Source organism: Musca domestica, unplaced genomic scaffold (genome assembly GCF_030504385.1).
Source record: "Musca domestica strain aabys unplaced genomic scaffold, Musca_domestica.polishedcontigs.V.1.1 2, whole genome shotgun sequence".
NCBI classification, from domain to species: Eukaryota; Metazoa; Arthropoda; class Insecta; order Diptera; family Muscidae; genus Musca; species Musca domestica.
This window is the reverse complement of record NW_026712249.1, coordinates 28,834,897-28,853,105: the sequence shown is the minus strand read 5'-3', so window position 1 is coordinate 28,853,105 and position 18,209 is coordinate 28,834,897. Positions and strand designations below refer to the sequence as shown.

The 18,209-nt window shown below is 30.8% G+C and overlaps 1 protein-coding gene across 3 annotated transcripts in view; it reads left to right on the top strand.

Moving 5' to 3' along the window:
- LOC101900486 (putative uncharacterized protein DDB_G0281251) overlaps nt 1–5,036 on the top strand; it is a 56,491-nt gene extending 51,455 nt beyond the window's left edge. For all 3 annotated transcript variants that reach the window (XM_059122037.1, XM_059122035.1, XM_059122036.1), the window contains exons 6-7: nt 304–1,458; nt 3,713–5,036. In XM_059122037.1, the coding sequence (XP_058978020.1) occupies nt 304–743 (440 nt within the window). In that variant the 3' untranslated portion in view covers nt 744–1,458; nt 3,713–5,036. The remainder of the gene's footprint in view (nt 1–303; nt 1,459–3,712) is intronic.
- The last annotated feature ends 13,173 nt before the right edge of the window (nt 5,037–18,209 follow it).

Here is an 18,209-nt window from a genome sequence, read left to right as displayed (position 1 = left end):
AAGATTTGGTGTGAAGATGGAATATGGCTGACCACACCTTCTGGTACCTCCCCCACAAAGGGTAAACATTATAACATGCGAAAAAATTCAGCGGTTCACTTCAAATTTGATATATTGCAATATTTCACTCAGCCAGAGATCTGACGTGAATATGGAATTTTTTTCGCCCTCACCTTCTTCCTCTTCTTTCGAATTCACTTTCGAATTGCCATACAAGAACAAACCGTAAATTATTATATATTCTTAAGAAAATCGCAAGTCGTATATATTTTTTTAATTTATTTCCATTTTCTTTCTCTACAGCTGCCAGTGTTGCCCACGTTCAAAATGCCATTGAACACATTTTCCCGCTTGTCTATGAATTCCGTAAGAAACGTTCGCCCGAAGAACTGGAACAGTTGCGTTTGAAACAAATGCAAAATGCCACCTTCGAAGATATTGAAGAGGTCGAAAAGGTCTTGTTGGATGATGATTTTCCGGGCATTACAAAACGCAAATCGAATACATTGAGCAAATTTCCAAATGCCAAGAGAAAACGCAGTGCATTTGGCGGCAGCGGTGGTGGTGGTGTTGATGGAGATGATGATGAATTTGAAGCCGATGATCCCGATGAGGAGGAGGAGGCATTGATTGGCAATGCTTCGGCTGCTGTTGCTGGTATTGATGATGACGATGATATGGTTATGTATGATCCCAACGAATCAATTATAGCTGGTCCTGAAGATGACGATGACGATTTGTAAGGCAATTTAGAAAGCAACAGAAAAAAACAACTACACAAAAAAAGAAAAGAAAACTACATATATATATTGAATATATAGTGAACTATTAAATATATACAACAAATACAAATATACATACTTATATGAAAGTAAAAAGAAAGTATGTGTATTTAGGAACAAAAAATCACTCATACCACCACTACCACCAAAAACAGCAAATGCAACAAAAAAAAAAGAGAGATAAACTCCTTACCTTACCACCTTATATGAGAAGATGGTTGGTATGTGATGATGATGATGTTCTTGCTAAATGTTGGCGTTTTTTCTATAAGTTTTTAAAAAAGAAATAATCGAGTAACCATGCAAAGCAATAACTAATTGCAAATTAAAAACCAAAACTCTCCAGTAATTAAAATTCAAATAAATTAGAAATATTTATTGAATTTCCTGTTGAAGTCTGTTGCCTGCCTGCACTTTAGATAAAGTACAGAAGAAACCAACCAACCACCACAACTCCACAACTTCTCAGCTCCAAGTTATCAACAACCACGTCATCAACTTACCACACACACACACACATACACCATGAAAAATACATATGGGTGTGTGTGTGCGCGTCAAACAACAAAGAAATCAAATTGACTTTTTTATTATAATTATTATTACATATAATCTAATAATCTAGTGAAATTTAGAGCCAAAAATTTAATGCAAATACAAAACATTTACTTTTAAGGTAAGTTCAATAATTTATTTTTTATTAATAAATATTAATTATAAGAACAGTGTTGGCTTGTTTGTTCGGGATACCATAGTATTTTGTTGTTGCAAAATGGTCAGGCTTAATCCCTTTATTGTTGTTTTTATAAAAACAACGTTCGTTTATTAGTGGTGAACGATGGTAATGTTTACCATGGGGTAAAGCAGAGAATACCTAGCTTTCGAAAAGAGCCACCACATAATAAGTTTGATTACATTTTTTAAAAGACCCCCTTGAAATACTCGTCCAGGACCCCATAAAATATATGTTCTTTATCACCTTTAAATTGCATGCCGATTTAGTCATGTCTGCATATTGGAATCTCTATAGAGCTTGCACTATTAAAGATAGACCTCTGAAAGTTTGCACGATCATTGATACAATTTCTAGGATGTTTGGTAGAAAACCGTACTATACTGTCATCCTTTTATCCTAGGGTTCGAGAGTGATTTAACTGCTATCCACAGTTTACCCTATTGGTTCCAATGTTTTTATACCCTCCACCATATATAGTATGCAGGGTATATCATCGAAATAATAATTTTAGACATAACAAAGTATATATATTCTTGATCAGCGTAAAATTCTTCAGTCTTTTGTCTGCAGGCAGGTCAAATTCCAAGATGAGCTATATCGGTCCATATATAACGGTTCCCCCGATTTTCGATATTTTTATGATTGTAGCCAAATTTTTCAATGAAATTGTCTGAAAATGCACAAAATCAGTTCCTTTTCAGCTCTTACTCCCCTGGAAGAGAAATGTCTATATAAGTTCACGATATTGTATAGCCCACATATAGCGGTACCTTCCAATATTCGGTATTTTGAAGATTTTAGCGACATGGTTCACCAAAGTCATTTCCCGACCTCCACCATTTGGAACTAATTTGGAAATTTCAAAAAAATAAATAAATAAATAAATAAATAAAACCGTTAAAATCTTAAAAATACCGAATGTACGAATGGACCCCCGTTGTACATTCGTTAACGGATTTTATTTATTTATTTATTTATTTATTTATTTATTTTTTTTTTTTTTGAAATTTCCAAATTCGTTCCAAATGGTGGAGGCCGGGTCGAATTTACTGTTTTCAGCCATATGGCTACAGAGAGGCAATATTGGTCCATTCCTTCTGGTATCTCCCCCACAAAAGGTCAAAAGTTTCAAAGAAAATATTTTACTGCACAGAAAGAGAAAGGATAATCCGATTTTGCTGCAACTTTGCAAATCCTAATATTTGTATCAGTTCTAGGTCAGGTGCGGATCAATCCATCTAATACTTCCCCCACAATGGGTCAAAATTTTCAATAATTATAAGTCTTATAAAATGTTATGTAGGAGACCGATTGGCTTCAAATTATACACATCACAATATTTTTTTATTAAACCAAGGTGTCTGGGGTGAGAATGAAATATATCGGCCCACTCATTGTGGCACTTTCCCAACAAAGGGTTAAAATTTGGAATATCCATGAATTTTATTATACGCGAAATTAACATTCGATTCCATTCAGACTTGGAACAGCTCAATATTTCTATCAACACAAAAGGTGTTATAAAAATGTTAGAGATCCCACCATTCCGTCTGGTACCTCCCCCACAAAGGGTCAAAATTTTGAATATCCAAAACGATTATTAAATCCGCATCCGGTTCTCCTTAAATATTAAACACATCCCATTATTTCTACTAACTCAAGATCAGCTGTGATGTTGGGATGTCCTGGTCCACTCCTTCTGGTACCTCCCTCACAAAGGATCAAAGTTTGAAGATCCATTTGAATGACTCACAAGGGGTCAACATTTTGAATACATATATCTGTCATAACTTGCGATACAAGTCAAATATTTCCCTTAGCCCGAAATCTGATATGAATATATAATTTATGGCAATTTGGATATAAATGTTCGATTTTCTTTGAATTTTGCATGTACCAATATTTTTATCTGTAGTAGATGAAGTGGACTATTGTCACTATATCTGGAATCTCACACATTTTCCAAAAATGTCCACATATCTCATATAAAGTATATGAAGTAGATGATATAGTTTAAATACAACGTGTGTGTCATTGTAATATTTTTATTAGCCTTAGATTAGATACGAATTGGGCAATATTGTCCATCTGCTTCGGAACCTCCCCGCATATTTATTTTCTATATTATTATTTTTATTTTTTTTTAAATTTTTTAATTATTTTCTGATTATGGAATTTTTGCTCCTTTTTGCAGATATTTTTAAACAGCTGCCAGTGTGTGCTTTTTTGTTAATTTTTTTTAACAAACAACAAACAAAAAGATGAAAATGATGGAAGGAGAAAAGGAACCTACAACAAATTAGAAGTTAAATATGTATTATTATTATTTTTTTCTCGTTTATGTGAGTCATATTACAATCGCTGAAAAAACAACAACAACAACAACAAATCAATCATCAACAATAGAACCAATAATAGAATTAAAAAAAAAAAACAAATATTTAAATTTAAAATTAAAAATAAAAGAATCAACACAACAAAAACACTCAAATCATACAAAAACATTTAGTATACTATTATTACAACTAGAGCAACAAAACAAATCCTAAAAAAATCTATAAACAAATAATAAAAACAAGAATGTACTAGGAGTAACGTTTAATCATATAACAAAAAACACATGTTTTTCTTTTCGTTTCTTTTTTTCCATACACCTTTACACATACATGCATACATATTCACATGCATATTCACATAATATGTCTCTTTTGTGTAATTTCATAAATGATTTACTTGCTCTTATCATTATTATTAGTAATATTATTATAATTATTATTTCTTCAAAGAAAAACCACCGCCTTTTTTAATTAAAAAAAAAATAAATAAAATAATTAATTACAATTTAAACAAATATTAATAATAATAATATTACTATAATACACATTAACAAAGAAAAAACAAACAAAACAAAAACCTAAATAGTCTTAAGTGTTTTCTGTTATTTAAAGAAAAACAATTCAAAGGAGAAAGAAAATTATATTTTGTTTTTATAATTTTCTCAAGAACAATCAAACAAAACAAAAAATCCACAAAGAATTAAGAACTTTTGTTTAATTATTTAATATATATATTTTTTTTCATTATTTGAAAAATATAGATACCTATCAAATGTATCAAGTTTCTAATTATTAATAATTTTATTTTCTCTTTATGAAACAAAAAACAAACAAACACAAACCAAATTGTCTCTTTATTTTTTTTTCTATAAATATTTTTTTTCTTTAGTTTAAACTGCTGCCCGCCCGCATTACTAACTAACAAAACTCCACTGTATCTGGTCACTTAGAAAACCAATTCGTATATAATTATTATTAAATTAACAGAATATGAATGAAAAACAAAAAAATCATTTCAAAGCTAAAAAAAAAACATCCTTAAAACTAAATGAATGAAAAAGTGTATGTTTTCTTTTAAACAAAGCAAACACACACACAAAAAGATAAAATATAAAACATCAACAAAGAAAGAAGAACAATAAAAAATAAACTATTATTTAGTTTGCATTCATTAAAAAATAATTTTTTTTCTTTTAATTTTGTTTTTTTTTTTTTTGAATTAATTTTGTTTTGAACACATAAAACTTTAAAGTGGTTTGAAGTTATGAATAGAATGACAAGTTGATTTTGCTTTAGGGCCCGTTTTTGCATGACGAAAACGAAATAAGAGCACCATTCCAAATGTCTCATTCAGATATGTAATTTATTTAAAAAAAAGAAAAATTTAGGGCTTTAACAGCCCAATCGTTCGCATATTTGTTGATTGAAAAAAATATTTGGTTTTTGAAGCAAATGCTTTTATGTCAGTGACATACACAAGAAAACTTCTAATTCCCATTGTATATTTGGGTGTTTCTAAAAAACAAATACGAGAGAGAACATCAGGAAAAAACTATAAGAGGATATCTATCGTTTTGAACAGAAATTGTTTACAAAAACAGGCGGTAAAAGGTCGGACAAGAAGACTACCTTTGACAATATACATAGTAACTTTTGCTCCATTGTGATTTGGCTTTATTTGAATTTTTTTTTATTTATGTTTTCTGGACAAAAATTATTTAGGATTCCATCAATTTTAAAAAATTATTAAAAACCAAAATTAATTTTATATTGCCACCAGCCAACCTTTTTTAGAAACTAAATTTTTATATTCAATATAGCTTTTCCTTTTTGAGATATTATAGAAAGTGGGGTTATTAAGTTTCAATCCAAAACGTAACAGGTGATCTAAAGGAATGCGAGTTTTTAAAAGAGAAAATCAAATTCGAAAATTGTCTTTAACTTTGTCATTCCGTTTGTAACTCCTCGAAATATTCATAATAGACCCTACAAAGTATATATATTCTGGATCAGCATAAAATTCTAATTCGGTCTAGCCATGTCCGTCTGTCTGTCTGTCCGTCTGTTGCAAACACGCTATCTTTCGAACGAATTGACATAGAAGGCTAAAATGTTGCATATATGCATAGTTTATCAGTAGGCAGGTTAAGTTCGTAAATGGGCCATGTCGGTCCACGTTTTCGTATAGACCCCATATAACGGTACCTCCCAATATTCGGTATTTTCATGATTTTAACGACATTATTTACCGGAATTATTTTAAATTTCGTATTTGAAGTTCGTAATGGGTACTACAACCTATGGTAAAAAATTTAGTATATAGGTCCAAGTCTTCGTATAGCCCCCCCAAGTAACGGTGCCTCTCGATATTCGGTATTTTGATGATTTCAGCAACATTATTCACCGGAATAGTTCCAAATTTCGTACTGGAAGATCCTAGTGGGTACTACAACCTATGGCAAAAAACTGTGTATGAAAGTCCACGTCATCGTATAACCGCCATATAACGATACCTCCCGATATTCGGTATTTTCATGATTTTAACGACATTTTTTACCGGAATTATTTCAAATTTCGTATTTAAAATTCGTAATGGGTACTACAACCTATGACAAAAATTTGTGTATGCAGGTCCAAGCCTTCGTATAGCCCCCATATAACGTTACCTCCCGATAGTCGGTATTTTGACGATTTCAGCAACATTATTCGGCGTAATCGTTTCAAATTTCGTATTGCAAGATCTTAATAGGTACTACAACTTATGGCAAAAAAAATCGTATGCAGGTCCACGTCTTCGTATAGCCCCCATATGTCGGTTTTAATTTAAGTGGTAGTTTTCGATTTTTTTTTTTTTTTTTTTTGAAATTCTTCAATTGTCTTCGAAATGGTAGAGGGTATTTAAAGTTCGGCCTGGCCTAACTCATCTGCTTTTTTACGTGTTTTTTCCTCCAAGTGTTTTGAATATAGCATAATTTGCGAAACTATGACCGGCCTGTTTCTCAATGATAAAAAGTGAACTCGAAAAAATACGATGCCATATTTACGTTAGAACTTTTTTCAGGGTTAACCTACTTCAAGAGGATTTATTTGAAGTATAAGTAATGGATGTGAAAATGTTTACCCAAATCCCGTGGGTTAATCCATTTGTATTTAAACGTACTGTTAGTTTCAATTTTTTAATTTGAAAAACTGGCTTTAAGTCTCAATTCAAGCATAAAAAGTGGGTCAAAGGAATGTGAACTTTAGGAAGTGAATGTCAAACTCTCAAATCGTCTTTCATATAAATATTTTAAGACATCATTTTATTTTGGGAAATAAAGGTTATTAGGTTTCATTTCAGGCATAAAAAATGACGCAAATAAATACGAGTTTTTAGAAAGGAACCCCATTTTTTTAATTTAGTCTTTATCGGAATTGATTTTCAAACTCTCAAATCATCATTTTAATGATTTACAGCTTATTGGAAGCAAGTGCCGTGGTAACAGTTTCGCTGTATTTCACATTTCTTTGGTGATTTTTTTCAATTTAATCAATTTTGAAGCTTCTCTTTTTGGTTTTGTTCCACAATTTTTGTTAAAAAAAAAAACACACACACAACTATTCAACCACGCTTTAATGTGTACTGCTTTGAAAGTCGGTCCGGACATTTTCTTAAGTTTTTCCCATAAGACATTATTCACATATAAATTGGACTGGTGATGTGTGAAAAATATATTTCCTTCTATAGAAATCCCTTTTACCTGGATACGATACTGTTTTATGTGTGTCTCTGTGTCTGCTTAGGCTTCTTTAGTCCACTGGAGTTTTTTTTTTTTGAATATATACAGTTGTGGAATGAAGAGGTGTACAATGATTAAAATAAAAACAATTGTTTTATTCAGGAAATATAATAAATTCTTCGAAATAAGTGTCATTAGAACATTTAGAATTTCACTGAGAGTCTCTGCCTTGATATACATTTTGAATACTTCAACCCAATTTCGCACGTTGACTGTTTAAGCTGTGGTATTTCATGCCAGCGCATGAGTTCTGGTGGCCAACCGAAGGAGCACAAACCGAAGGTAAACACGATAATTTTGTTTGTTTACAAACTGCTGGTCAACGAATGTTTTCTTATTAGCTCTATTTTATTTCTGTTGCGGTGTAAGTTCTTGCACTTGGCTTGGAATTTCAATCGCTTTACCCTGAGTTCATTTTTCAATATTTGCCGATTGCAATATTGCGATATGTTCAGCTCACAAGCCATTTTTCAGCGACTGCGACTCGGTTTTCGCTTCGTTAAAGTCGCTTTATTACTTTTCGATCCATTACTGCTGATGTTGATGTTTTCTTCCGTCCACTTCCTTGACGTCGGGCTATGCTACCAGTACCACGAGCGATGGTACGAGACGTCAAAAATTTATTAACATTTAAATGCTGGAGTGCTCTAACGATAGCCACTTGTGGTTTTCCAGCCAAATATAAAGAAATCACACTGTCGAATAACTTTTTCTAGAAAATTCTCAGCAAAATGCTTTTGTACGTACGTTCGTAAACAATATAATGAGCTTTCACTGGAATAACAGCTATGGGACGAGTGGCTTAGAAATGCCGGCAGTTTGAAGTTGGTTGCAGTTTTTTCATCTCACTCTGTATTATTAAACAAAATTCTATTTGAAATGATTTTTTTGCTCTATTCTAGAACCTGTAAAAATGTTATTACAATAACCGATTTTCCCTTTATGATATCGAAAAAGAAAATGTCCATAATTAGTAAATCCTTGCAGTTCTGAAACTTAACATTTGCTTGATTTTTTGTTAAATATGTTTTGTTGGTATAGCCGGCAGCAGTTTTCCCCTAGTTTTCGGAAGTATGAGTAGGAAAAATATATTAAAAGCTTTGTATTACAATGGCCAATTATTAAATAATTTAATATGCAATTTCAAGTCAAGTGGAAACTTTGTCTCGTTGATAGTAAAAAATCCATGGTAGAAGAATGTAGGTAGATGCTTCAACGCTTGGAAACATTGCTTTGTCAAAAAAAAAATTTAATTGTTTTAACAAAAATGAGTAGATTTTTATATGTTTTCATATACCACACAAATCGTGAATTGCTATGATATGCATTTTTCAAACCATTTTTACAAATTTCAATAATTTTTCATTCAAAATTTTCAATTCCAAAATTGGTTTTCGACAGTTCATTGTCCAAGCAGCTGTGTCGAAAGTTGAATGCCTGTATACTTCTACCACGAATATATCAAGTTCACTTAAAACGACAATGTTTTATTTTAATTCTTAATTCGACAATATTCACTGATTTTTTGGCCATTTATCGGTAATGGAAGAAGTATTTATTTATTAGACTTTAATTTCAAATATTTTTAAGTTTCTATTTTCAATTTAAAAAAAGGAGAAAAATAAACAACAACAAACAAATCAAACTAATTGTAAAACTTAACTATTAACTCGTAATATATTTATACAAAATACAAAAGAAACTAATTATAAAATAGACAAAAACAAACACACACACATTGCATTACATACCCCCTACATTTACATAAACAAAATACAAAATATGCATAATCTAGTTTTGAAAATAAATAAATAAATTAAAACAAAACATATTAATCAAAATAAATCAAATGAAAAGCAAAAAAACAACAACTACAACATATTTGAGTAATGATAATAACATTTTCATAAGTTTATTTTTTAAGAAAAACAAAAAAAACAACTATACATCATACAAACGAACACATACATTCTTAACTAAAAAACGTGCAAAGTTATTGCAGCCAAAGAGACAAAAATTGAATATTTCTATTTTGTTTTGTAACCCAAATTTTAAAAAAATATATTTTTAACAACCAATGAATGCCTACAAAAGGTTGACCAAGAAAACTGAGCTTGACAACCAACTAACATCCTAAAAGGTGTGTCTGGTTACCCTAACATTTGTAACAATTGTTACTGGAAGTCGTCTATTAACCCGAAAGTTCTGCAAAAGAGAGCGGTTAGAGAGATACATTTTGACAGTTCTTTGAGTGAGAGTTTGCAAATTCTTGCTGGACCAATTTCTTCTTGCAACCACTTGCAGCTCTTCTTCTCATTCATCGGCATTCACTCAGATGTTTTCTATTGTTTGTTTATTTGTTTTTGTGCTTTCAATTTGAAAATATTTTTTTGGAATTAGCAAGACCATTATCTTGCAAAAGAGAATAAAATCTTCCTTGCAAAAGAGAATAAAACTACCTTACTCTCTCCGAAAGAAGTTGCTGGACAATTCCTGCTGGAAGAAGTAACCAGACATACCTTTTGTCAAAAGTAGTCTCCATGTCCGACCTAATAAAGGCATCGATCTTCATAATATTCAATTGGATGTCCAAAGTTTCAAACAAGGCTAGCGAGAAAGCAATGCAAGTTATTAGAAAAATAAATCGAATTATTTAAAATTAAGAAGACAATGAAGAAAATCCTACAACAAACTAAACATATAATGAAAACATATTTCAAAAAAACCAACAACAAATTCAAAGAACAAAATTTAAAAACAAAACTCTAAAATTATAAGAATCAACAAAAAAAAAAAAACCACGACAACTCACAACACAAAGCATTCATTCAATGAATTATCATCATAGATATAATAATAATATATAAAAAACTAAAAACAAAATATACTATTATTTTTTAAATTCAATGCAAACGAGAAAAACTCGTATGTACATAGTTTTAAGTTAAATAATAAAACAATAACTACAAAATGAAACTTTCAAAAAATAAATTCTAAACAAAAAACAAGTAACATTAAAAACACATAAGTCTAGTTATGGTTAGCCTTTAAATTGAAAGAAAACTGAAGAAAAAGAAAAAATTTCCAAAATTAAAATATAAAAACAAACAAACATATAAAATAAGTAAACTAAAAAACTATAACAAATTGATAGCAAATAAAACTAAAATCCCAAAGGAAAAGAAATGGATTTATTTTTTAAGTTTAAACAAATGCTACCAAGGAAGGGAAACAAACTTGAAAAAAAAAAAACAAAAACATTTTTGTTAGACATTTAAAACTATCAAGGAAGGGAAACATACTTGAAATAACAGTTTTTGTTTTATTACAAAAAAATCAAAATCGTTCGTAAATTAATTTGTTTATAAAAACGGAAAATTAATGTCAAAATTACTCATGTCCCACACATAAATGAGTAAACAGGGTGAGATAAAGAAACTGCAACAAAATCAAACGCCATAACTTTTACATTTTTTTAATTTTATTGAATGAAAGCACAAATGTCGGAAATAGTATCATATTTTAGAATTAGTTTAGATTTGTCACCTTTAGCACGAATTATGGCCTTCAAACAGCCAATGAAACACAGGTCACACGCTGCCCGAATGTTGCTCTGCGGTATTTTAGGCCCATTCCCGGCGAAGCGCTTGCTTGAGGTGATCGACACTTTGGTATTTTTTAGTGCCAAACTTGCTTTCCAAACAAACTCCAGACACAATAGTCTGAGCGGATTGGTATCCGGAGATTTTAGTGGCCATTGTGCGCTGAAAATGAAGCGAGGAACCTCATTTTGTAATCATTGTTGGGTGGCGCGTGGTGAGTGCGATGGTGCTGCTGAGTCCTGTTGGAATGTCCAATGTCTGCGGCCAAAATGTTTGCGTGCACAAGGCTTTAATACACCCTCCAGAATATTTTCGCTATAATATTCGGCATTTATTGTGAAGCCACGGTCGATTAATACGAGCGGAGAGAGACCATCGGCTGACATGGCGGCCCACACTATCACCATGGCCGGCACTTGAGTTCTGGTGGCCAACCGAAGGTGCACATTTTCAGCAGACCTCTTTGGCAAGTAAACACGATCATTTTGTTTGTTCACAAACTGCTGGACAACGAATGTTTTCTCATCGGAGAAACCTAAATTGCGCAGTTCACCACTTTCGGCCAAGCGAAGCAACTCTTTTGAGTCTATTTTCTTTCTGTTGCGGTGTAAGTTCCTGCACTTTTTGGAATTTCAATGGCTTTACCCCTAGGTCATTTTTCAATATTTGCCGAATGGAATGTTGCGATGCGATATGTTCAGCTCATGAGCCATTTTTCGGCCACTGATACCCGGTTTTCGAACCATTTCTGCTGATGTTGCTGTTTTTTCCGTCCACTTCCTGGACGTCGGGCTACGCACGGTACCGAGTAACGAGCGATGGTACGAAACACAAAAGATGTATTCACATTTAATTGCCAACGATAGCCACTTGTGGTTTTCCAGCCAAACATAAAGAAATCACTCTATCACGGTTGAATTCCATCACGAATAACTTTTTTTCTGAAATATTCTAACCAAAATGCTTTTGTACGCTTGTAAACAATATAATGAGCTGTGACTGGAATAATTTGAACAGCTGTCGGGTGAGTGGCTTAGAAATGACATCGGTCTGAAGTTGGTTGCAGTTTTTCCATCTCACCCTATATATCCAATTTTTTTTATTATTTTAATTGTTTTTTCATTGTGTTTAGTTTGAAAAAAGTTAAAATTTTTTTCTCTATAAAAACCAAAAATACCAAAATTATTATTAAATGTATTTTTCATTGTTTTTTAATTCAATTTCTACCTTTTTTCCTTTTAAGATTTTTGATTTTTTTTTGGGTTTCCTTTTTGTTTGAATTAGAATTTCATATCTTTTTTGTTCGTTTTAATTTTCAGGGATTAAAATTACATTGAGTTTGTTACAAAAAATTACTTTGTATTAAAAAAATAATAATAATAAAATTATAAGGGATCAAATTATGTAAAGAATGCTAAATGTATTTCTTAAACTAAATAATTATAATAATATAAAAAATAATACATTTTTAGTTCAAATAAATATCAAATAGAAAAACTAAAATAATTTTAATTTGTTTTGTTTTTATTTTTATACAATTTTATTTTTGCTACTATTGAGGTTGTTAACCATGGTGGAATTATAAGGTGTCGTGGCGACATACTAAACTGTTCTCAGTATTTGCTTGATTGTTGACCAATCACAATATGAGTGGCGTATGTCTCCCATAGTTATATTTTTTGTGATTGGTCAATTATCAGGGTTAATCCGGAAAAAGATTTTGCAGGTGATCGAACCATTACACCAATCAGACTAATAGTACGTTTACATACCAAAATCTCTAGTCGGGTTTACCCGGACAATTGAGTAATCACAATAAATCTGACTATATAAAACGCAACTTCCATTTATTGTGATTGGTCAATTATCAGGGTATGTAAACAAATATTAGGGTATGTAAACGTACTTTAAATGTCAGAATTTGTTTACGTTTTGCCACGGTAGAAGAACACAGGTAGACTCATCAACGCTTGGGAACATTGATATGTCAAAAAAATTTAAATGTTTTTCCAAATACGAGGTTATTATAATTATCGGAGGTTATTATAATTCGCGTTTCGACAATTTTTACAAATTTAATTGATTTTTCATTCAACATTTTCAATTTCAAAATTGGTTTGACAGTTCATTGTCCCAGCAGCAGTGTCGGTGCGTCTTATTATATTTGAAATGCAAATCAATGATATGTCAAAATTTTTAAAATGTCTTCAAAAATAAGTAGATTTTTATAAGTTTTCCTATACGACACCAATCGGAAGTTGTTGTGACATGCATTTTTCAACAATTTTTACAAATTTGAATGATTTTTCATTCAACGTTTTCAATTTCAAAAGTCTTTAGTCATCGGCTTGCTTTTTCGTAGAAGAACAAAGGAGTTTTAGGTTAACATAGATCGATTTTAGCTCTGAAAAAGTGTTTTATGACAACAAATGAGCAAACTCGATGACTTTATTAAATATTATTTTTAATTTTTTCTTTGATTCTTTTTATTTTCAATATATATGTGTATATCATTGCAAAGAATGTGTTTTAGGGAACAAGAAAAGAAAAAAGAAAGAAACTAGATTTATATACAAATTCTTATATAGACATAACTAAGAGGAGAATTACATTTAAAATTAAAAGAATAAAACATCAAACATGAACAATTAAAAATTACTTTTAACATTAACAATAAGATAGAATGAAATTTAATGATGATATATGCCAAATGTATAGTGACCGACAGACATTTGCACTACACAATTTAATTAACGATTAAGTTTTTGTTGTATTTTCTCTATTTTTGTTGTTGCTATTTTTAATTTAAAGCTTGATTTTAAATACGATAAAAAAACACACAGCTGACTTATTTCGTTTTCATGCCATTAATTTCAATTTACTTTGACCGTCAAAGGAAAGATCAGCTCTTTTTTTCATGGATGGTCGACTAAAAGCATGGTAGAAGAATACAGGTAGATTCATCAACGCTTGGGAACATTGACATGTCAAAAAAATTTAAATTTCTTTTCAAATATAAGTAGATTTTTATATGTTTTCTTATATGACTCTATTCGGATTTTATTATAATACGCGTTCTTCAACAATTTTTATAAATTTAAATAATTTTTCATTCAACATTTTCAATTTCAAAATTGGTTTGACAGTGCATTGTCCCAGCTGCTGCGTCGATGCGTCTACCTATATTCTTCTACCATGATTAAAGGTGAAACTACATAAAAAGCTTTTGTGACTGGCCTTATACATCTGCTGGCTTCTGCGGAAAAGTCAAGTATTTTTGCATTTAAGCAACACAAATCTAGTGGTCTGGCCGCATATTAATTTGGATTGTCACAAGGCTACATATACCCTGCGTTTACAAAAGACAGGGGAATAGAGTTCATGTATTGTCCAAATATCAAAAATTGTCTTTTTGTACCTTATTAATTAAGCCATGGTAGAATTAATAAGGTACTGCCATGCAATCATATGTTTACAATTTTTTTCAAAATTATTCATTTGGCAACATCTCATTGTCAAAATGTATATTTATGAATCCATTGAAATGGAAACCTGTTTTTAACGCAGTAAATTTTGAAAAGGTAAATTACAGAATATGCTTTTTTGAAATGACTATACCATCTTAATTTTACCATGCTTAGGCGTTCCACAAAACCAATTGCTAACTGTGGGAATACATAAAGTACTTATTTGGCTGGCTTAAGTCATCAGCTGGCTTCTTCGTAGAGGAACAAAGGAGTTTTAGGTTAACTTAGTTCGATTTTGGTCCTAGACGCCTTTTCCATTTCCGAAGATGTCAGCCGATGATTTAAGCCAGCCAAATAAGCGCTTTATGTATTCCCAACTTAAATCATAAATGTAAAGCTTATGTTTTTGTATATTTTCTGTTTTCACATTCGTTTGCTTACATTGTTTTTTTCCACTGGATTTCAGTTGTCAATTCCATTGTGAATGGGTCAAATCTGATGGATCTATTCATGGATTTAAGATTTCATCATTGTGTAAAACATTTAAAGGGTGGAGTATTACGGTGAGAATACATAAAACGCTTCTCTGGCTGGCTTAAATCATCGGCTGGCTTCTTCTGAGAGAAACAAAGGCTGACTTAGTTCGATTTTGGCCCTTCTTTTCCAATGAAGCCCGCCGATGACTTAAGCCAGTGAAAAAAGCTCTTTATGTGCTTGCACCTTTAGGTTTCAAACCATCCTAATTTTTTTTTATTTTACCTTTCTCCACCTAAATATACAATTAATTCTTATTATTACATTTATTTTCAAAATTCTTAACAACTTTTGTTGCCGTAAGACTGCTTTATATAACAAAAAATGCCACATCCGACATTATATACACCACATATATATATACGATATGTAAATTAGTTTATACAAACAAAAACATATACAAAATTTCAAAACATAAAATTATAAAAGAAAACTAGTTAATAATTAAAAAAAAACAAACAATAAAAAAATATTGGAAAAGAAAACTAATCAGTTTAGCAATAAAAAGGCCTTCAAATTGAAAAAAAAATTAAGAAAAAGTGAAGTGAACTTAGAAAGTGAGAAACAAATTGGAATGAAATTACATTGTAAGTTATATACAAAATGAATAAAAAAAGAAACAACTAAAATAATGTCATAAGAATTATAGAGTGTGACTGTTGGTAAAGGATAAAAAAAAGCGTATTGAAAACAATAAATTAGAAAACAACAAATTAAGGAATCTAGTTATAAGAAGACTAAAATTAAAAACAAAATTTTAATGTTATAAAAAATTGTTTTTTTATTTATTCTTTGTTCTCTTTCTGATTATTTTTTAGAGGAAATTCATTTACTAGCTACCATGTTAGAAGAATTCAGGTAGATGCATCAACGCTTGGGAACATTAATATGTCAAAATTTTTAAAGTGTTTTGCCAAAATTAAGTAGATTTTTATATGCTTTCTTATACGACGCAATTTGGAGATTGTATGATATGCATTTTTTTTAACAATTTTTATAAATTTCAAAAAAAGTTCATTCAACACTTTCAATTCCAAAATCGGTTTGACAGTTCATTGTTCCAGCAGCTGTGTCGATAGGACTATCTGTATTCTTCTACCATGGTGTGTACTCTACTTCAGTGCGTTCATATTTGCTAAAACGGAAAAAAGTAACATGGCCACACATTCAATTCTATTGAGATATTCCCAATAGCTTTTGATTGCATTTCTTAAAATCCGAGACCTCAACCGTCTATTTAGTATGAAAATATAAGCCAAATAATTTCTGATAACTATTACTTCAGTGGTAATATGTGCTTTCGCCTACATGTCTAAATACCCTTGGTAGAATTAAGAAGGTAAAGTCATGCAAACATATGTTTACATTTTTTTCAAAATTATTCGTTTGACAACGTATCCTTGTCAAAACATATATTTGTAAATCCATTGTAATTACACAAATCAGAAATTAAAATTTGGCTTGCTTCTTGGTATACGAACAAAGGAGTTTTAGGTTGACTTAGTTCGATTTTGGCACTACGCTCCTTTCTTTGTTCATTTCCGAAGAAGCCAGCCGATAACGTAAGCAAGCCAGATGAGCGTTTTATGTATTCCGACCTTTATATTTATGCAGTGAAATATGAATTTGGCAAATTACAGAAAATGCAAAGATGGGAATGCTTATTTGAAATGCCTTTACCTTCTTAATTTTACCACGCAAGTACAAAGCCATTTTTTAAACAACATTTGCATTTTCAATGTTAGCAGGTGTCAATGTAAACACGGCTTATGAATTCCATGGATGAAATTTAAATATCAAACTAGCTAATGGACACCCTTAAGGTGAGAATACATAAAAAGCTTTTTTGACTGGCTTTAGGCTGTCTTCTTGGGAAAAGACCAAAGGAGCGTGGGGGACAAAATCGAACTAAGTCAACCTAAAACTCCTTTATTCCTCTACAAAGAAGCCAGCCGACGACTTCAGCCAGTCAAAAAAGCGTTTTATGTATTCCCACCTTTAAAATGGATTGTGCCTGGCCTTCGGATAAGAGGATATTCCACTTTTATAGTTATTTTTTTATTAATTTTATTATTATGAAAACATTACTTATAGATAAAATAACAAATAAATCTCATGAAAAATAATATTCATATAAAAATTGAAATAATAAAAACAAAATATCATGACTGAAATGTTTCGAAACGAAAGACATTTTTTTCCAAACAGAAAGGGATTTTGTGAAAATTCACCAGGGATATTTTCAAGACATGAAAAAAGAAAATTGCAATAATTTCAGAACAATACTAACATATGAATGAAGATAATCGAAATATCGTATATGGCACATCAATGAAAAAATTAAAAACAAAAACAACATCAAACCTATGTTGAAACGAATAAATTCAATACAACAGAATATGTTGAGTTACATAAGATTCATATATCAAAAAAAAAAAAAAAAAAAAAAAGGAAAATGATATTAATTAAATATAGGTTTACACATACATACACATTTAATTAAAGGAAAAAAACTACAACTACAACAAAAACAAATGTTTCAATTAAGTTGTAATCATAAGTGCTTTCATGGAAATGTGAAATATTAAACAAAAGAAAACAAGTCTAGTATAAGAAGTGCTTAAATTAAAATTAACTCAATAAAAACAAAGAAGAATAAATTGTGAAGAAACAAATGAGGGTGTGTTTTATTCCATAATTCAATGGCTTTTGGGTCACAGCATGAGGTAAGCACGTAGCCCATGGTCACGTAGCCCATGGTCTATGATAGGTTGGCTAGAAATTATAGGAAATATATTATTTAATAAATATATTATTTTATAAATATTATTTTGTCAGTAAGTCAAAATTATACGTCAAAATGACGTATCTTCGTAAAAGCGTAAACGTATGAATACATAAAATGATTTTCTGCCTGGCTTAAAGGTGAGAATACATAAAACGCTTTGGCTTCTTCGCAAAAAAATGAAAGAA